This window comes from Hibiscus syriacus, unplaced genomic scaffold (genome assembly GCF_006381635.1).
Source record: "Hibiscus syriacus cultivar Baekdansim isolate YM2019G1 unplaced genomic scaffold, ASM638163v2 tig00000541_pilon, whole genome shotgun sequence".
In the NCBI taxonomy this organism is placed as follows: Eukaryota; Viridiplantae; Streptophyta; class Magnoliopsida; order Malvales; family Malvaceae; genus Hibiscus; species Hibiscus syriacus.
This window is the reverse complement of record NW_024061798.1, coordinates 62,396-83,995: the sequence shown is the minus strand read 5'-3', so window position 1 is coordinate 83,995 and position 21,600 is coordinate 62,396. Positions and strand designations below refer to the sequence as shown.

Genomic DNA, 21,600 nt, shown 5'->3' with positions numbered 1-21,600 from the left:
CAATATTATATATGTATATAAACCATATACAAGTTATTTGTGCGTTTCAATAGAATAATTTAAAAGGATCGAAAGAGAGATTATGGTGAAAGAAACTGCAGGGAGAAAGTGTTCTCATTGTGGACATAATGGTCATAATTCGAGAACTTGTCACGTGAATGTGAGGAATTGTAACGGGAAAGGAACGAGTGTGAAGATTTTCGGTGTTAATATAAGTGGTATGGATCAAAAGCAAGAAAATCCGATGAAGAAAAGTTTTAGCATGGGAAATCTACAATCTCATGCAGAAAACAACGACCGCGTTGCCGATGATGGTTACTTTTCCGATGGACATATTCATTCTAAGAAACACAAAACCTCCCATGAAAGAACCAGAGGTATATTTTTACATTATGAAACGTGGTGAATCTGTTAACAATTGTGATTTTGAAATGTGGGATTTGGTCAAGGAAGCCATGGACGGAGGAGGAGCATAGGATGTTCTTGGAAGGTTTGAGAAAGCAGGGGAAAGGTGATTGGAGAGGGATTTCAAAGAATTTCGTTACAACGAGGACCCCAACACAAGTTGCAAGCCATGCACAGAAATATTTTCTCAGACAAGCGGTGAATGACAAGAAGAAACACAGGTTTTCTACATATTATTATATGAGCCTGGGGTTTCAACCACCCATGGTATGCCATTCATTCATTTTCCTTTCCTCTGAGATAGATACCTGATGTTTTAATTATTAACAGGCTGGCCCAAGGTTTTCAGAAGCAAAGCTGATGGCGTCTTTACCATTGATGCATGTAGGACCGGTTAAAGGCTCGGGAAATGTAGCTCATCCCTCTGGTATACCTTCGCCAAGGTCCATGTTTCGAGTTGCCCCATCAACAGAAAAAGATCTTCTGGAGCTGAAGATCGGCCCCCCTCAATCACCTAAAAATACTACAAGTCTACCATCTCATGCATCCATTAGGGTGATTTGAAAAGGAAAAAAAAAGGTTATGTGATGTTGATTTATTCATTTTTTCCTCAACAAGCTGATCGACCACAATTAGAACTAGGGTGAACATTCGATCGAGTCGAGTAAAAAATTTTAAGTTATTCGAGTTGACGAATCGTATTTTGTAACTCGAACTTAACTTGAAAATTTTTCAAGTCTAGTCGAGTTTAAGAAACTTGAGTTGGGTTATTTTAGTTTCTATACAAATTTTATTATAATTGTTTATAGTATTATGGTAAAAATTGATTCTAATATTTTTATTTTGACGGTAAAGTATTGATGAGAGTATAAAATAGTCAAACAATTGTTAGAAAGAAAGAATTTGCAAATATTGTAGTCAAAATATCAAATTGAGTAAAATGCAAAGTTAATGGACTAAATAAAAAGAGAGTATATTTCTAGTAAAAAATATAAGTTGAAGTTACATAGGTATTTTATAATGGTATAGGAGCATGTGGATCAAATTTGGTAAAACAATGAACTTAAAATGAAGGATGAATTAAAGAAATAAGAAAATCATGAAAAGTTGAGGGACTAAATTGAAAAATTAAAAAATGTTATCAAAAAGAGGAATTGAAAGCATATATATATAGTCTAGGTGGTTTAGGAACATGTGATTCAAATTTAGTAAAAAAATGAGCTTAAAATGAATGAGGAAATGAATGAATAAGGAAATCATGAACTAAATCGTAAAACTATTAAAATAGTCATTCAAATTTTTTATTTTTCGAGTAACTCTAAATTTCCAAATTCCATATCGACTCGAACTCAAGAACCGAATCGATAATTTGAGTTGACTCGAATAACTCAAAATAAAAAAAAATTGATTTTTTTAATCGAGTCGAGTTTTACTCATCCATATCCATTATCTTTATATCTTTGTACGAAACACAAATTTATACGATTCGTCATGCTCCCAAAATATAAAATAAAATTACAAATTAACTATCATATTATTTCAAGTATTTATCTTTCACATTTGATTTCATGAATACTGCAATTATTATGGGAAATTAAAATGGAGGAAATATCAAAAGAAATAAATAAATGTCTCAATAATAATAATAATCTGTAGTACGGCCGGTTTTTAATATGAGCTTCCATTGCCATAAAAACCTGGTCAATTTCATCCGCAAATGCCCATTTAGAGAACACATGCAGTGTTATTGTAAGTCAATAGTTCATGAAGACGTAAGCAGCAGCTGTTAAAATGGAATCATAATAAACATAAAATCAATTAGTATCTAAATTATCAAGTATAGAAAACTAGATGAAGAAGCGAATTATCGATAGGTTAGAATCTTTAAATACTTTTTTTAGTTGTGATATTCCAAGCAGATATGTTTATTCTTGTTGTAAAAACTCTCTGACAAGATAAGAGTAATACGAGATAATCTATTTCTTAGGGACTATAACCTTTTTACATAATTGATTTAGAAATCAATTATTATTTGTACTTATAACTATATTCCTCATCAAATTATAAATATAACTTTAATAATATCTAAATTTTTATTTTCATCATACTTTTAATACTTTATAACTTTATAATAATTGATTATATATATATATATATATATATATATATATATATATATATATATATATATATATATATATAATATATATATATATATGTTCACGATTATAAATTTTAATCTAACAACAACGAGTTGAACTACTTTTACCCTACTGAATGCTGGCAGTAAGGTCACGTCGCTTCCAGGCAGGAATTTGTTTATTCATCAGACTACGTAATAGGATTGATATTTTCATTATAATTCAGCTCCTCCTTAACTCAGTTATCTAAGAATCGTTTTTTAAATGAAAAGTTGTCATTGCAAAAAAAAAAAAAAAATTGCTCAACTTTTATATTTAAGAAATAAAATCACTTTGATTTGATGTCATCACTAACATGACATTATTTTAAATATACAATTATAGTTTCATTTATATATATACATTATGTAAAAATTCACATGAAAAAAATCATCTTCTTTTTGTTTATCAATCCCCTAGTGCTTATGATATTAATTTCAGATTTTTTATTTTCTTAAAAGGAATGTGTACTTATAAACTTTTATTGAGTAGCTTGTATTATATGAATACATTAATACTATCAAATTAAATTATGTATTTATCATATTTTTAGGGTACAATACACAAATACTTCCTCAACTATAGGATATTGCTTTGTTAAGTCCCTCAATTATTAAAAGTTACAAAATGGTCCCTCAATTATAGGGAGTTGCTTTGTTGAGTTCCTCGACTATTAAAAGTTACAAAAATGATCACCCAACTATTCATTATGTTCTAAACTTGTCATTTGCCATTGAAATATTAACAGTCGTCTGAGTTGAATGTTAACATGTTGACTAAGATATGATAGTCGTTTGAAATTATAAGATCATATTTTATCATATCTCAGTTAGCAGGTTAACGTCCAACACAGGCTGCCATTAATTTTTTTTTAACAAAAATGAGTAGTTTAAAACATAATGAATAATCGAGTGACAATTTTGTAACTTTTAATAGTCGAAAGACTCAACAAAACAACTCACTATAGTTGGAGACCATTTTTGTAATTTTTAATAGTCAATGAACTAAAAAATAATATCCTATAATCAGAGGGCCATTTGTGTACTTTGCCCTATTTTTTTATATTACGCTATCAAATATATCGTTTATTAACCTCTAAGAAAAAGCCTCGGTAATTAATAATTTATCTAAAAAGATCAATTTATAATTATTGTATAACTCGATTCAACTCTCAAGTGATAATCCAATCACATTCTCATATCCACAAAGTAGTAAAATAGAATATTGATGAAAGTATCAAAAATAAGGAAATAATCATGGCGTTCCAATTACCATACGTATAAACAAGAAAAGTGTTGAATTAATCAATGAATTGGGGATTAAGGAACATGTGCAGTTTCCTTGAATGATTCTTATGTTTGGGTTCCGCCATAGGCAAAAACCCGGTTTGAGTTCCATCACTGTCGTGATCTATGTCTCCTTCTATTGTCAATCCATCGAGTTTTTCTGCTACTGTCTCAACTTTGGTACCCACATCCACGTCTGCATAAGGGAAGGGACATATAGGATATTATTGATGACAACTAGGCATGTAAATGAACCGAACGAATATGAATGAGGGTATGTTCATATTCGTTCGTTTAACTTTAACTGTACAAATGAACGAACACGAATAACTAAATGAATAAAATTTATTGTTCATGTTCGTTCGTTAAAGAATGAAGCTTATTTGTGTTCGTTAGTTAAAATGATAAACGAACGAATGAACACAAACGAACAAACGTAAACGAACATTAATTGAGTTTAAAATTATTTGGCTTTAAAATATTAATGGGTTTAAGGTTAACATTTATTAAATCTTTATATTTTAAACGATTCAGAAGATTGAGATGAATATAAATGAACATAAACAGTAGTGGAACTTGGTGATTGAGTTTGGGGGGACAACTTAAAACTTTAAAAAATGTATAGGTTTACATTAATTTTTTCAAAAATTTTGAAGGGTTCAATTTATATATATATTTTTAAAAATAGTCTAACCAAATTTTTTGAAAATTTGAGAGGCTTAATGATAATTTTTAAAAATTATGGGAGAGATTTTAATTAAGAATATTTAATTTTTTTAAAGATTTATATGAATTTCTAAAAAAAATTATGGAGGGACAAATTAAATATTTTGAAAATTTAAAGGTCTAAAGTATGACTTTTCAACAAAAAAAATTTGGGGGCATGGCCTGAGTAGTCTTCATTGTGTTCTGCGGTTGAACATAAAAGAACGAACATAAAAGAATAAACATAAAGAAATAAACATAAACGAATGGATTACAGAACATTAACCAAAGTATTTAAACTAACGAACACTTTGTTTATGTTCGTTTATTTAATTAAATGAATAAAAAAATCTTATTCATATTTATTCGTTTAATAATTAAACAAACAAACTTTCAACCGAACGGTTCGTTAAACGTTGTAAACGACCCTACCTGGATTGGAAAAGAACCAGAGGATCAAGGCACAAAGAAGCAGCACCAAAGGGATTATATGGACAGCATTCTCAGCGAACTTAGCCCTTGACCTGTCTTTCTTATTAGCCATCTCTACGTTGGGATCATAAACGGGGAGTTCATTATTGTCGTCCATCGACGATGACATTTTCATCCCCGTAATATTCCCCGCCTTGGGCGACGGATAATACCCATCCGTAATTCTGCTCCAGCTCGATGATCTATACATCGACTCTCCTATATCACAACAATGTTCTTTCTTTCATATTAACATGTTTTTGTAGCAATTCAATTCAACTTTCTCATTCTTATCCGACTATTTTGCCTTATTGCTCGCGTATCTAGACTTTGTCAATAGTTTATTATTATAAAAATCAATATATATTTGGGTAAATTGACCACCTAATTATTGTCAATTTTCATTTTGATCAAAATTTTTAAAATTTTGTCCATCAAATCAGCAAACTATTTAAATGCATTCAATCAAGTCACTTTTCGTTAACATTTAATAGAGAAATTGACATGACAGTTAAAAAACTTAATATAATTACACATTTGGTCACTGTCATTTACATATTCTATCAATTTGATCATAATTTTAATAAGTTAAAATAAATTTAATATTCGAATCAAATCGTGCCATATGTCACTAGTGCTAAGTGTCATGCATGACACATGTCACCATCCGATTAGAGGATTAAAATTATTTTAATTTACTTTAATTACATAGATTTATTTTCCACCCCTCTGGTAAAAAGAAAATTATGGGCGCTGAAATAGGGGAGCATGGGATTCGAATCTACCTTCCTTGGATGTTAAGAAAACAATTTAACCACTGAGCCAAGGAGACTTCTGGTTTAAGGGAGACTACATAAGGAATATATCTTGTATATTTGTCTAAATTTAAATTCTTAATATTTTATATATCTTAAATTAAATTCACATATTAAATTAATATCTTAACAATAAAAATATATTTTTATTTAATCTTAAATTATAAAATATATTTTATTCTTATATTGACTTAAAAATATATTTTATTCTTATTTTAACTTAAAAATCTATTCTAGTCTTATCTTAACTTAAAAAAGTATAATTTATTCTTATCTTAACTTAAATATTTATATTTTATTCTTACAACATTTTAAAATTAAGGTAAAAAATAAAATATATTTTTCAGTTAAGATAAAAGTAAAATATATTTTTAAATTAAAATAATAATAAAATATTCATTTTTAAATTAAAATTAAAATTAAAATTTACATTTGTAAGTTAGATAAGAATAAAATATATATATTAAGTTAAAATAAGAAAAAATTATATTTAATAATTTAAGGTAAGAATATAATATATTTAATAATTTAAGAATATAATATATGTGTCGACACTCGTTTTCGTCCGAACCTTTTATTTATTTATTTCTATTTTTATTTTATTTATTTTTATGTTATTTTATTATTATTGCAGGCTTGTTACAAACTAAAATCGGACCGCAATTACAAAGGGCCAACTAGCCCAAACCCTTATAAAATTGACCCGAAAGCCCAAATGCGAGAAGCCCACAAAATGAAACCCAAGTAGTTAGGATTTCATACTTTTCTACAGCCGCCTAGTCTCTCAACTATTAGATCAGGTGTCATCCAACGATGCATATTGAAGGATATTAGGGTTTCATCATAACCCATCAACCGTTAACACTCCTCAATCGTTGGATCTGATAAATGATCCAATGGCTCTGATCACTTGGAAAAGGTGGACCTTCCAAGTTTCACGCGTGTGGCCCACATGATGACAGTTCGGCTCCCACGCACCTTTCTAGCTTCTAACCACCGTCGCTTCCCAGCCGTCGCCGAGATGCCAGTCGCCAATCACCTCGGTTCTACCAAATTTCCTGTTTCACCCAACCAAAATGAAAAACAATAAGTCAAAAAATAAAATTTAATAAACACTTAATCAGAACCTAATCCGAAAAATCTAGGGCATTCAAAGCCCCAATTTTTTATCACTTACTGTCCGTACTCCTATTTTTGCAACCTAACCCCTATTCTCACCAGACCACAAGCATGCAACCATGATAAAAAGGAGAAAAAAATAGAGACCATAAAAAGGTTTCGGTTTTAAAGAAAAATAAGTGAAAAACATGAGGAAAATCGGGAAGAAAAAAGAGAGGTTCAGTTCAAAAAAAAAAAAAAGAAAAAAAAAGAAAAGAAAAGAAAAAAAGAGACAAAACATAGGAAAGAAAATAGACAAAAGGAAGCCTTATCGTCAAATTCGAACCGTCTCGCTTTGCCGGAGTAGTAAGATCTCAAAAGGTAGCCTTTATTTTTCTTTTTCTAGTGTGGTAAGACATATAGTTTGTAGTTTGGGAGAGGGTTTTGTTTAGAGGTTGAGCGTGATTGTTAAAGGGCTGGTGAACTCCTCATCGGGGCTGTTAAGAGTGGTGGCCAGAGGGATTAAAAAAGTTCAAACATGGGACTCGAAAAAGAGACCAACAAAAAGAGAGAAATCGGGGGGAGGGGAGGCCAAGAAAAAATAACAAAAAATAGTTTGAAAAAAATAGAACGAAAAAAAGGAAAAGAAAAAGTTTACCCTCGAGCTCTTGAGGATGGTGGCTCCGGCGTTCGGTTTGTAAATCCGAATGGTGGAAGAACGTCTCTTGGATGAAAGGCCAACATATCTCGATCTCATGACGATATGATAGTGGAAAAGCTAGATCGAGAAAGTGAAGAGCCAAAAAGTCTTTGGCTTTTTCGTGGAGTTGGGGGTCGATTCTCACAAAACTAAGGCTAGATCCAAGCTCCCGGCATCGAGGCGAACCTTTCCTTGAAGGTAGGTGACGAACGCCCGTCAGAAGGTAGCGGAGCACGACGGCTGGTGAGAGCACCCACCGACACTTGTAGAGAGGGGAGAGATTCTCTCTCTACTAGAAAAAAGAAAGAAATGAAATTAAAAAAGGATAAAAAAGGAGTTATATAGCTTATTCAAAAAGACGTAGTTTTGAGGCCTGAGTACTCTGAATTCGCTCATAGGTTAATTACGCAAAAAAGGTATCTACCTTTGTAAGCTTTCCATTTCAGTCACTAATTGAAAGTTTCATTTATTTTAATTTGGTCTTTAAATTTTGTGTGTGTTTCATTTTAGTCCCTTTTGTATCTTTGTTTATATTTCACACTGTTTATACATTTGGCATGTTATTTCCAGAATTTCTTTTCAGCCCCACGCATGCTTATGGTTTTATTGTGATTTTAGTGCCTGGAATATATGATGTTTGTGCTTTATGTTCAATGTTTGCTTAATTTACAGATTATGTCCTCATATTTGCAATTCCTTTCAATTTACTCATTGTTTTGGTTCTTTAGTTTATTGGTATGTTTGATCCTAGTTATTTCGGTCATGATAGGGTCTAATGCTTTTTAAATAATTAATATAGATTGTTTAGATCTCATGTTTTTGTTGGTCATTCATTTTAGTTCCTATATATATATCTATACATATGTATAATTTTTTTAGTGATGTCTTCATTATGTTTTATTAGATATTAAATATAAATATGTGGTAATATTCTTTTTACATGTTTTATAAATCGTAATTTTTTTTAAATGTATTACGTATATATTTTCATTTGTTTGTAAATTTGGTTACTTGCCATCATGTAAATTTAGAATTTGGTGCATATAGAGTTAGGATTTAATTTCAATTAATTGACATGGTACCCTCATAAGCATTTCTAGACTCGAATCAAAATAATTTGTGTAAGGGTAATATTCGTTCATTTTAAGATTGTTGTGAAGCGACTACCTTAACGTATAAGAAAGTTACTTTCAATACATTTAAAATGAAAGTGTATCCCATTAAATGACACGAATAAAATTGATTACTTTTAAAATTTGGGGACTGAGAAAAAATCATGTTCTTTTAATTAAATTCACAGAGAAAAGACTGTTAGATCGAATATAAGGTTTTGTCTCGATGTATTTAAATAATTGAAAATCCTTAGTCTAATTAAATGTTGGTAAAATAAATAATTAATCGTACTTGTTTGATCTGCTTTAAGGTATGAGAAGTCGATTATACTCGATAGGAAATAATTAAATATTATTGTGTTTTATCCTAAAATTCAAACGATATTATTTGTATGGGATATTAAATTAAATTTGAACTCGTAAATTTCATTAGAAAAACAACTAATTAATTGAATAAGTATCGAATTAGGGCGTTGTGGAGGTGCTAATCATTCCGAACGCGTAATCGACTCCTGAACTTAAATCTTTGGTAATGCATATCGTAAATTTTTTGTTTTAATTAAAAATTAATATTTTTATTATAATGAAAAATATGTTTTTGGGTTCCCAATCACACTCTAATCAAATATTAGTGGCGACTCCTCGAATCACATTTTATTATTAACATGTCACTAAATTATTCTAAATAAGATTTTTTAAAAATCAGATTTAAAAAAAATAAATTTGTTTTTTAAAAAAACATTTTTACAGCTTGGCGACTCCGCTGGGGAGTTTTTTTAGAGAGTCAAGCCGATAGTCAATTAATTAGTTGTCTTTGCAAATGAAAATTACAAGTTCATTCTAATTGGTTTTTGATCCCTTGTGTGGTTTAAATAAAATTTTTCTTGTAATTTGATTAACTACTAAATAGTTGTACTGATTTGTTTGTTAATTTTTTCAGATTAATTGTGTCTTTATTGGATTTGAGGAATGAGTTTGTGTGTTGTGCAATTTTGTCTATTCCTCTTTTCCTCACACACTGCATAGTTGTATTTGCATAACATGATGTAAAACTCTGCTCCATTTATCGCTTGTAAATGTATATGCTAAGGCAAGCAATTATGGGCAAGCATACACAATTGAATCAAATAATATAAGGTAAGCGAGTTATCGTCTCCTCAGGGATTGGTCGATCCTTTTTAAGCTTCACCACAAACAGAACTAGTTGTCATAAACTAATTTCTACAGTCTTGTCAAACTAGAAAACTATTAGTAATAAAGTAAGAAAATATTATAAAGTGTTGAGTTAATCGATTGACGAATATGGCCAAGAGGGGGGGGGTGAATTGACAATTAAAATTTTGGTGGAAGCTTTTGCAGAAAATTGAAAGAAATTTGCATAGTGATTTAGAGTGGTTCGACTTTCTCAACCAAAGTCTACGTCCACTACCTTAGCTATCCACACTAAGGATTTTCCACAAATTCACTAATTTGTCTTTCTTTTAAGGACAAAGAGTAACCTTACAAACCCTCAAGAATTATACCCCAAATTCTTGAGAACACTCTCTTCCAAAGAGAACAATACAAATTTGCAAACTTATAAGGAAATCCTCACAAGGTAGATTGTTTGCACAATTCTAGAACAAATAAAAGAACACTCAAGAATGAATACAATTGAGCACAATAAGTGTTCTTGAAAGCAAAATGAATATTGAATGAAAAATGGGCTTGAAATGCTCAAACTTTGAGGTTTGATGCTTTCTCTTTGATTCTCTCTTGATTCTAGTTGCTTGATGTTTCTTGTTTTTGATTAATGGCTTCTAAGCTTGCTTAAATACACCTTGAATCACTTCTGAACATTGGGGATCATTAATGAAGATAATATAGCCATTTTAGTGTGAAATCAATTAATAAAACAGTTTGGAGAGTGGGCAGAATCGGTACCCCTCATAGAGAATCGGTTCCCTAAGTGTAAAATTCAAATATTTCGACCGTTGAACAGTGGGGGGGATCGGTACCCCCTGGGGGGAATCAGTTCCCTCCGAGCATACTGGAATTCTCGGAGCCAAACCATTCAGGGGGGAATCGGTACCCCCTTGGGGGGGAATCGGTTCCCTATGAGCAATATGGAATTTTTGGCTTTGAAACGGTTCGAAATACTTTGTAAAATTATTTTGAAATTGTTTTAAGATTAAAACTTAATTTTACACTTGAGTAAGGATTAAAAATAACTTTTGAAAGATTTAGAGTAATGTTTTGATATTCGAATAATTATATCAAATATACTTAGAAAATCTTTTTTGGAAAATCTTAAAATTCATTTAACTTAATTTGTTATATCGAAATATCAAAATGTTTCAACAATCTCCCCCCTTTTGATATAACAAAACATTTTAGTAATTTTAAGATTTTGAAATCAAGTTTTGAAATTACTCCCCCTTACTTTAACACTTCTCCCATTTCTCCCTTTAAAACATTTAACACTTCTCCCCTTTTTGTTAAATCAAAAAGACATTTTAAAGAATTTAAACAAGGTTTTCAAATCACTTAGCCAATTTGATTATATAGTTTAAGCTGCTAAGATCACAATCAGATAAACGTTAGCCATTAGTTTCATAATCAATATTCATAATTAATGTGACATGGCAAATTGGTCATATATCTAACATGATGTAAATGATGCAATAAAAATTTAACCGCACCAAATATATAAGTTCAAACATCCAAACAAAATCCAAAGTCTAAAATCCACAAAATCAAACATTCCAAAATATTCAAAATGTTGAAACAATAATCTTTTAGTTCAAAGTTCTAAAGCTAAACACATAATCAAACATCCGGATCGGGAGGAGGAAAATGAGGTCTCATAGCGGCCATCTCATGTGAGAGTGCATCAATACGTTCATTCATCGAAGCATTGTTTGTGCGCATCTCTCAGAAAATTTCTAATTGTTGAGATCCCATTGTGGATAAATGAGACTCTATAGAAGTAAAACGCAAATCCATGGTAGCATATCAGAAATCGAATGTCTCAATAAAAGATTTAAAATATGGAGGCATTTGATGCGTTTGTTGTGCTTGCTCCTCGGGCTGTTCAGGCTCATCTTCGGCTTCATCGATGTCTCGCATTAATTGTTCAAGTTCGGGATCATCATCAGCTTCTGGTGGAGCTCGTGAAGAACTAGCTCCCGGAGTATTTTCAGAAGATCGAACCCATTCACCGGTTTCCTTATCCTTTATCCATCCCGCTCTCATTAAGGAAAGAAGATTAATTTGTTTCTTTAGAGGAAAGGAGGCATCTAGACCAACTCTATGCCCGACTTTAGTAAAAAGATTACTCAAAATGCAACCGTAAACTAGAGATGAACAGAGTTTCTTGTTAGGAACAAGATTTACGGTTTCAACAATTTTAACAAAAATGATATGAGGTAGGTTTATTTTAATACTATTTTCGAAACAATGTAACCATCAAAGATCCAAGGCTCTAAGAGTAGAATAACGACCTCCGGATGGTCGAAACCACCAAGAAATCATTAGATGAAGAAAACGTTCATGAAGGTCTAAGACACTCGCACTATCCCTTCTTTTATAACGAGAACCTAAAATTTGTTTTTCATTTGAAATACCATCGTTATCTAATCCTAATGCCTTGTCTATGTAAGCCGATTTAATATGTAAGAATTGTCCTAGGAGGTAGGAACGAACTTCTATGGTCTCAGTTTGAGCTCGGTTTTTGACACAAATGGCATTAGAATAAAAGACACGAACAAGTTGATAGTAAACTATAGGTTCAAGGTCACAAAGTTTATCAAATTTCCACTTTTGTAAAAGAGGAAGATATTTAAAATTAATATCTAACATAGCTTGACGAGAAGGGATACGTTCTTCTCTAATTTTGTAAGAGTCAAAATATTGATAATACCAAAAACGATGATTTCTAGGACCAGGATGATTGAAGCATGAATTTTGGATAGTTATATTAGGATTAGGAATTGAAATTCCAGGAATAGGAGGAGGATTTGGAGGTGGATTTGGTTGACGGTGTGAGCGACTAGATGATGACCTAGCACGTTTAGGATTGGACATGATTTAGGAAATCAAAATAGAATGGATAACCCGCAATTTAGAAAACACATGTATGCAATTCAATCAATCCCAAAACTCAATTGAGTTCTCAATATTTCAAGGTTCTCTAAATCAATCCTAATGGGCAAAGTTTTTGAAAACTATTGAAAAATAAGATTTTGAAAAAAATATATGTATAGTTTTCATAACAACAACATAATTCAATTAAAACACAATAATTTGAAAAACATTTTTTTTATTTCGAAAATTTCAAAATTTTTGGAAAATTCTTGTGTTTTTGATGAAATTAGTTGTAATATCTAGTTTCTAATCACTAAACAATCAATGCCCGATCACTATTTCTATCTAGAACTAATTAAAACTAGTCCTATGTTCAAAATCAATGAAATAGAGGGTTTAGAAAAATTTACCTTGAAAGATGAGATTGAGTGGATTTTGATGTTGTTTGCACGATTTTAATGATGCTAGCAAGTTTAGAAGATGATATTTGAAGAGAATTCCGATTAAAAATGTTGTTTTGAGGAAAGAATGGAGTTAAGGAGAGTAGAGAGGGGAACGGCGGAAGAGAAGAGAAGAGAGGTTTTGAGCCAAAACCAAGGGTTCTGCCCGATAAAACCAGAACCCTAGGGGGTATCGATTCCCCTGTGGGGGGAATCGGTTCCCCTTCAAAGGGGAATCGGTTCCCTCATGGGGGTATCGATTCCCTCTACACCAAAATGCTAAAATCCGATTTTAAACACACAAAATACTAAATTAATTTTCTCTAGTGGCATTGGCAACTCATATATTGAAAATTAATCACGTTCAAACAATCAAATTAATCTTTAAAATATATTTGAACATAAAGTTAATTTTCATCAAGAATCATAAACTCCCCCTAACTAATAGCAATGAATGCAATCAAAAATTACTATTCTAAGCATTTTTCATTTAGTCTTAAAGGTGCTAAAATTATTTTAAACACTAAGTGAAGATAGGTTGGTCAAAACTAATTCTCTTCTAAGTGTCCAAAATATTTCCTTGTCTAAAGGTTTTGTAAAGATATCTGCTAATTGGTGCAAAGTATCAACAAATTCTAGAACTACATCTTCCTTAGTGACATGCTCTCTAACGAAGTGATGTCTTATTTCATTGTGCTTAGTTCTAGAGTGTTGGATGGGATTTTTAGTGAGACAAATAGAACTAGTATTGTAACACTTGATAGGAATGGTAACTACTTCAATTCCATAATAAAAACGTTGTTGTTTCATCCATAAAACTTGTGCACAACAACTACCAGCTGAAATGTATTCGGCTTCAGTGGTAGATAATGCAACACAATTTTGTTTCTTTGAAAACCAGAAATCGCATATTTCCAAGGAATTGGCAAAGGAGGTGCTTTTCCTATCTAATTTGCATCCTCCATAATCCGCATCAGAAAAGGCATGCAAGCTAAAGCTAGAGTCTCTAGGATACCAAAGTCCTAAACTAGGAGTGTCTTTAAGGTATCTAAAGATTCTCTTAACAGCTAGTAAATGTGATTCCTTAGGACATGATTGAAATCTAGCACATAAGCAAACACTAAACATAATGTCCGGTCTACTTGCAGTTAGATAAAGTAAAGAGCCAATCATTGACCTATATAATTTAACATCTACACATTTACCTCCTTCATCTAAGTCAAGCTTTGTTAAAGAGATCATTGGAGTGTCATGAGGTTTGCCATTTTCCAGTCCAAACTTCTTGAGCATATCTTTGACGTACTTAGCTTGATTGATGAAGATGCCATATTTTCTTTGCTTGATTTGGAGTCCCAAGAAAAATGAGAGCTCCCCCATCATACTCATCTCAAACTCACTTTACATTAGCTTAGAAAATTCTGTCAAAGAATTTGACAATCTTTCATACCAAGCTCTAGGAGCTTGTTTTAAACCATAAAGCGCTTTTGTCAATTTATGATCCAGAAATTTTGAATCTTCAAAACCTGGAGGTTGATCCACATACACTTCTTCCTTTATAAAACCATTTAAAAATGCACTTTTAACATCCATTGCTTTAAAAACATGTAGTGTCAACCTTCCCTTTTGAAAATCCTTTTTCAATTAAAAAATTTGACAATCTTTCATACCAAGCTCTAGGAGCTTGTTTTAAACCATAAAGCGCTTTTGTCAATTTATGATCCAGAAATTTTGAATCTTCAAAACCTGGAGGTTGATCCACACTTCTTCCTTTATAAAACCATTTAAAAATGCACTTTAACATCCATTTGATAATTTAAATTCATGAAACATGCAAATGCTAATAACATTCTAATTGCTTCCATCCTAGCTACGGGAGCGTATGTTTCATCATAGTCTATGCCCTCTTCTTGAGTATACCCTTGAGCAACAAGTCTAGCCTTGTTCTCACTATATTACCACTCTCATCAAGCTTATTCCAAATACCCATCAGTACCTACAATAGATTTATTACTAGGCCTTTCAACTAATGTCCATACTTTACTCTCTCAATTGATTTAATTATTCTTGCATAGCCATAATCCAATGTTCATCTTTTTATGATTCTTTAATATCTTAGACTCTATGCATAATAAATGCACATAATTACAAATATTTCTAAGAGAGATCGAGTTGTTACCCCTTTGGATGGATCACCTATATCTTACCATCCTTGACATAGTTGTACTCTCTTGGATAAGATATTCCCTTTCTTCAATGGTTGGATTCTCAGAGGATCATGAGTTACCTCATCTTTTGTCTTCCTTTGATGATGGTTCTTCAACGTCATGTCTACTTCATTTGTATTTATAATACCTACATCATCATTCACACAAGAATCCTTCCTCGGAAGGGGATTATCATCGAAAACAACATGTATAGACTCTTCTACAAATAAAGTTCTTTTATTAAATACTCGATAAGCTTTAGAATTTAAGGAATAACCCAGAAAAATTCCTTCATCAGTTTTAGCATCAAATTTGCCAAGGTTTTCTTTACCGTTATTTAAAACAAACCATTTACATCCAAAAGGATGAAAATAGCTAATGTTAGGCTTTTTATTTTTGAAAATTTCATTTGGAGTTTTCTTTAAAATTGGCCTAATCATTACTCGATTTACAATATAACAAGTGGTATTTGTGGCTTCTGTCCAAAAATATTTTGGCAAATTATTTTCACAAAGCATGGTTCTAGCCATTTCTTCTAAAGTTCAATTTTTCCTCTCAAAAACTCCATTTTGTTGAGGGGTTCTAGGTGCTGAAAAATTATGGCTAATACCATTAGAATTACAAAACTCATTAAATCCAAGATTTTCAAATTCAGTGCCATGATCACTTCTAACACTAGTGATAGGGTAACCTTTTTCGTTTTGGATTACTTTTGAAAATGTGATGAAATTTTCTAATGCTTCATCTTTAGTACTTAAGAATAGAACCTAAGTATATCTAGAATAGTCATCTACCAAGATAAATGCATATTGTTTTCCACCCAAGCTAGTAGTTCTAGTTGGCCCAAAAAGATCCATATGGATCAATTGTAATACTCTACTAGTTGATACGTCATTAATGGATTTAAAAGAAACTCACTTTTGTTTTCCTTTAGCACAAGCATCACAGATTTTATCATTATCAAATTTAATCTTAGGCAACCCTCGAACTAAATCACCTTGAATTAGCTGTTGCAAAACACTCATACTAGCACGTCCTAGTCTCCTATGCCATAACCAACTATCATGTTCATCCTTAGCAACTAGGCACAAATTAGTCATATCGATAGAATCTAAATGCACCATGTATATGTTTCCTATTCTATGACCAACAAGCATAATCTAATTAGATGCAATGTCAATGACTTTACAACCATTAATATCAAACATGACATTGAATCCCTTATCACAAAATTGACTAATACTCAATAGATTATGATTTAATCCATTCACATATAAAACATTCTTAATTTGTATGGAATAAGTATTACCAATAGTACCAATACCTTCAATGTGACCTTTTGAATCATCACCAAAAGTTAATTCTCCTCTATTTTTGGCGTTAAGCTCAATGAACCAGTTTTTGTCTCCGGTCATATGTCTTGAGCATCCACTATCAAGGTACCATGAATTTGGATTTGTTTCCCGTTCCTTGTAGCATTGCTCCTTTTCCTACAAACATAGATTAATTTCTAATTTTTGGTACCCAAATTCTTTTGGGTCCATATTCATTAGTTTCCAAAATCCTAGTCTCCTTAGGTATCCATTTGTGTAGGATATCCTTATCTTTAGTAGTAATGAGCTCTTTAGGAACCCATATACTTCTAACGATTTTTCCATTAGAGGTTCTTTGGGGACCTCTATGATTGTAGTCTTTAAAACTTTTTCTAACAAAGTTGGATTTTGAATTTTCTCCATTTTCAAAACGTTTTGTTCAAACTTTATCAAAAGAAGCTTTAAGATCATCAATTTTCTTTTGATGATCATCATTGACCTTTGAAAGTAAATTTTGCAAATCCAAAATTTTCTTTTCAAACTCTTCTAGTTTGATTTGCAAATCTTTAATTTTACTTTCAAGATCGTTGTTGGTTTTGGATATGAGTTTATTTTCATTTTTCAATTTTGAAACATCATTTTTATATTTCAAAAACAATTTCTCATAATCCGAAGCCAACCCATTATATTCCTCTAATAGCTCATCATAGGATATATCATCAAAATCAGATGAGTTAGAGGTTACCTTAAAATCTTCCTCGAATTCCATCAAGCACAAGTTTGCTACTTCTTGTTCCTCCTCATCGGAACCTTCTTCATCATTCCATGTAGCCACATGAGCCTTGTGCTTATTCTTTGATTGATCATTTTTCTTCAATTGTGGGCAATCATATTTGACATGCCCTGGCTTTTTGCATTCATAGCAAATGATTGGGTCATTCTCTTTTGGTTCATTTTTGAGGCCTTTATTTCGTTTGAATTTTCTTCCTCGGTAAAGTCTTATCATTTTTCTGAACCGTTTGGCAAACAATGCCATTTCCTCATCATCGTCATCTTCATCCGAATCACTCTCATCTTTTGTGGATTTGAGAGCAACTCCAATATTTTTCTTCTTCTCTTTCTCCTTTGGTGTCTCTTCAATCTTATCGAGGTCTACCTCATCTTCAAGCATCATTTCATGAGTGAGGAGTGAACCGATTAGCTCTTCAAGTGTTAAGGACGTTAGATCCTTAGACTCGATGATTGCCGTCTTCTTTGATTGCCATGATTTTGGAAGGGAGTAAACTAACTTCCTCACAAGCTTTTCATTTGAAATGATCTCTCCATATGATTTGAGACCATTGACAATCGTTGAGAATCTATCCGTCATAGCTTTGATATCTTTATTTGGTTTCATCCTGAAATTTTCATAGCTATGCGTTAGAATACTAATTTTAGATTTCTTTACCTCATCGGTACCTTCATGAGTGACTTGAAGTTTGTCCCATATTTCTTTGGCAGTTGTACAAGATGAAACTCATCCGTATTCATCTGGTCCAAGAGCACAAAATATAATATGGATGGCTTTGGAGTTGAGCTGGAACATTTTTTTCTCTCATTCACTCCATAATCTTGGATGAGTGAGAGGCTTGAAGTATCATTCTTCTACGACATTCCATGCTCCCATGTCACTTGCTTGAATGAAGTACATCATTCTATTTTTCCAATAGGCATAATTATCCCCATTGAAGAAAGGAGGCTTGTTGACAGGCATCGAATCGAGGCCGGAGTCGAAGTTTGAAGTAGAGGCCATTGATGACTTTGATTATCGATGTAACTCTTCCCGAATCGACTCAAGAGGCGATTAAACCTTCAAATGAGTTAGGCTCTGATACCAATTATTGAGTTAATCGATTGATGAATATGGCCAAGAGGGGGGTGAATTGGCAATTAAGATTTTGGTGGAAGCTTTTGCAGAAAATTGAAAGAAATTTGCACAGCGATTTAGAGTGGTTCAACTTTCTCAACCAAAGTCTACGTCCATTACCTTAGCTATCCACACTAAGGATTTTCCACAAATTCACTAATTTGTCTTTCTTTTGAGGAAAAAGAGTAACCTTACAAACCCTCAAGAATTATACCCCAAATTCTTAAGAACACTCTCTCCCAAAGAGAACAATACAAATTTGCAAACTTATAAGGAAATCCTCATAAGGTAGATTGTTTGCACAATTCTAGAACAAAGAAAAGAACACTCAAGAATGAATACAATTGAGCACAATAAGTGTTCTTGAAAGCAAAATGAATATTGAATGAAAAATAGGCTTGAAATGCTCAAACTTGAGGTTTGATGCTTTTATTTGATTCTCTCTTGATTCTAGTTGCTTGATGTTTCTTGTTTTTGATCAATGGCTTCTAAGCTTGCTTAAATACACCTTGAATCACTTCTGAACGTTGGGGATCATTAATGAAGATAATATAGCCGTTTTAGTGTGAAATCAATTAATAAAACAGTTTAGAGCATGGGCGGAATCGGTACCCCTCATAGAGAATCGGTTCCCTAAGTGTAAAATTCAAATATTTCGACCGTTGAACAGTGGGGGGAATCGGTACCCCCTGGGGGGAATCGGTTCCCTCCGAGCATACTGGAATTCTCGGAGCCAAACCATTCAGGGGGGAAAATTCATTTAACTTAATTTGTTATATCGAAATATCAAAATGTTTTCAACATAAAGTATGATTGCAGAAAAGTTGGTCAAGACAAAATAAATATACAAAACTATTGAATTAAAATAAAGTAAAGACAAGCGTCGATTCAAATATATTCAAAACAACCTCACATATTCAGACTTTTCACAGAGCACTCATGCTAATCTTTTGTTATGACAAGCAATTATTCTAAGTCCAGAATGAATTGTTATGACATGCTTAAGTTGCCCGACAGGATTACTAAGTATTCTTAGACAAATTTTATGGCAATACTACTCAGCGTTAACTACAACCCTTGGTTTGTCAGACTGTTGTTGTAGTAATACTTATCAGCGTAAACTATAATCGTTATCTATCTACTTTAGCGTCTATCCCTTTTAGTTGATTAAAACCCTCTCCTTATCTCTAAGGTAGACAAGTTAGAATATCACCATCCCAGATCTATTCCATTGTTCACGTAGATCTATCTTAATTCTCTCGAATATAAGAATCAATATCTAGACAACCGGTAATCTTTTGACGCTCTTACATTGTCAAGTCGTGTTTCACCAAGACCCCAGGCAATCTCTCGAAGCTCTTACAGTTTTAAGGCAAAATATTTAAACAATGAACAAAATAGTCATGAGGAAAAACATAATTCATCATTCATAAAGCAGAAAATAATTATTTAGGCAAAACAAAGATTAACACCAAGTAAGACAATTCATGGTGTTATAAAAAAGTCAACCAAAGTATCATCGTTTTAATACAACCCCAAACAACGTAAAGAAATTAATACCAAAGGAAGAACGACTCCCAAAACCGGGGGCTCTATCGTGACATCTATGATCAACACCTCACCTGCCCTGGCGGCTAGCCTCTCTCAAGGCCTGACCGTCGCTCTGCTATAGCCTGGCTATGGAGGACACCAAGGATGGTCGATTGGAAAACGGTGGGGAAGCACTGTAGTTGATCGTTCACACTTTAGTTAAAGCTCTTTTACTTCCTTGCCTCCTTTTGGCAGCTGTGGCTAGGTATTTATAAATGGAAATCTCTTAGGGTTTCGTGTATGTGAAGATTCCCTAAATACCCATTATTTTCTTGTACAGGCTAGAAAAGGAAAGGTCGCTGGTTGTTGTCAGAATCTTGAGGACTTGCTTACACGTGAGGTTAGTCATACAGTTAGCATATGACATAGGTAATTTCGTCATATCCGCTTCAGACTTGCAAGATAAACCTTGCCTTGGCGAGATAAATCTACTCCTCACTGTATTTATCTTCTCTATTCCACTGGCCCTTGCGAAATACTTTGTCGCGACTGAAATGATCTTCCTTAGGAAATTTCCTGCACATACACAATCCACACAAGCCCTTTCTATTCGGCATCATCAGTTAAACCAAATAAATGTTGCCTAAATAACACTTATCCACCACAAGAAAATATAACCTAAATGTAACTAAATACAACTAATATGTTGTGCATACTTTGTTTAGACAAGCAATAACTTAACTAAAGAGACTAAAAACATAGTAGTTTTATGGAGTTATCACACCCCAAACTTAAGCTATTGCTTATCCTCAAGCAATGAACAATAGCTAGAGAAAAAATTAATATTGTCATGGAAAAGTAATTTTAAGAAAATCATGTGGTTTGAAATATCAGCCCTCAGTAAAAGTTTAGCCTCAACTTGTTCGGCTGTCATACCAGTCAAGTACCTTCCCTAGTCAGGATTCCTTACTATCGTGTATGCGTGATTGTAATCAGTCTATGCATTAAAGTAATTAGAAAACTTCAAGTAAGTGCTTCTATTTTGTCAAGGCATCAAATTATTTGTTAGGTTCGGTTTCCACTCCTAGTTTTTTATCAACTTTTTTTTGGAGTCAGCTCATCACACCTACCCTCCCACACTCTAGGTGAAAGGGAGCATACCTTCCACCCCCAAGCTAGTCGGGTAGAGTCATCATGTGACTACTTTCATTCACTCATATGGCTTGGCAACTCTTAGTTTTTATGGAGTTTTTTGGTTATGCCATTACATAGAGGAGTGTCCCTTTTTTTCAAGTTTTAAATACTAGGGAGTTTGACCTTAACCTTAAATTTTTTTGATGTCTCGGCAAGCAGAGAGTTCTTTCCTAAAA

At 32.5% G+C, this 21,600-nt stretch overlaps 2 protein-coding genes across 2 annotated transcripts; one reads left to right on the top strand and one right to left on the bottom strand.

Annotated features, from left to right (window-relative positions):
• Window positions 1-82: 82 nt before the first annotated feature.
• Window positions 83-969, top strand: LOC120208662 (probable transcription factor At5g61620). Its single transcript, XM_039207885.1, has 3 exons — window positions 83-399; window positions 450-672; window positions 736-969. Exons 1-3 carry the CDS (start codon window positions 83-85, stop codon window positions 967-969), a joined length of 774 nt encoding a protein of 257 aa, XP_039063816.1.
• A 2,916-nt stretch (window positions 970-3,885) lies between these two features.
• Window positions 3,886-5,277, bottom strand: LOC120208626. Its single transcript, XM_039207853.1, has 2 exons — window positions 5,009-5,277; window positions 3,886-4,067 (listed from the first exon to the last, which is right to left on the bottom strand). The coding sequence occupies exons 1-2, from the start codon at window positions 5,256-5,258 to the stop codon at window positions 3,886-3,888; spliced, it is 432 nt and encodes a 143-aa protein (XP_039063784.1). The 5' UTR covers window positions 5,259-5,277.
• Window positions 5,278-21,600: the final 16,323 nt, after the last annotated feature.

Coding starts and splice junctions, on each gene's coding strand:
- LOC120208626 (XM_039207853.1), bottom strand. CDS start 5,258: ATGTATAGATCATCGAGCTGGAGCAGAATTACGGATGGGTATTATCCG. Junction 4,068..5,008: donor CTGGTTCTTTTCCAATCCAG/GTAGGGTCGTTT, acceptor TCCCTTATGCAG/ACGTGGATGTGGGTACCAAA.
- LOC120208662 (XM_039207885.1), top strand. CDS start 83: ATGGTGAAAGAAACTGCAGGGAGAAAGTGTTCTCATTGTGGACATAAT. Junction 400..449: donor ATATTTTTACATTATGAAAC/GTGGTGAATCTG, acceptor GATTTGGTCAAG/GAAGCCATGGACGGAGGAGG. Junction 673..735: donor TGGGGTTTCAACCACCCATG/GTATGCCATTCA, acceptor AATTATTAACAG/GCTGGCCCAAGGTTTTCAGA.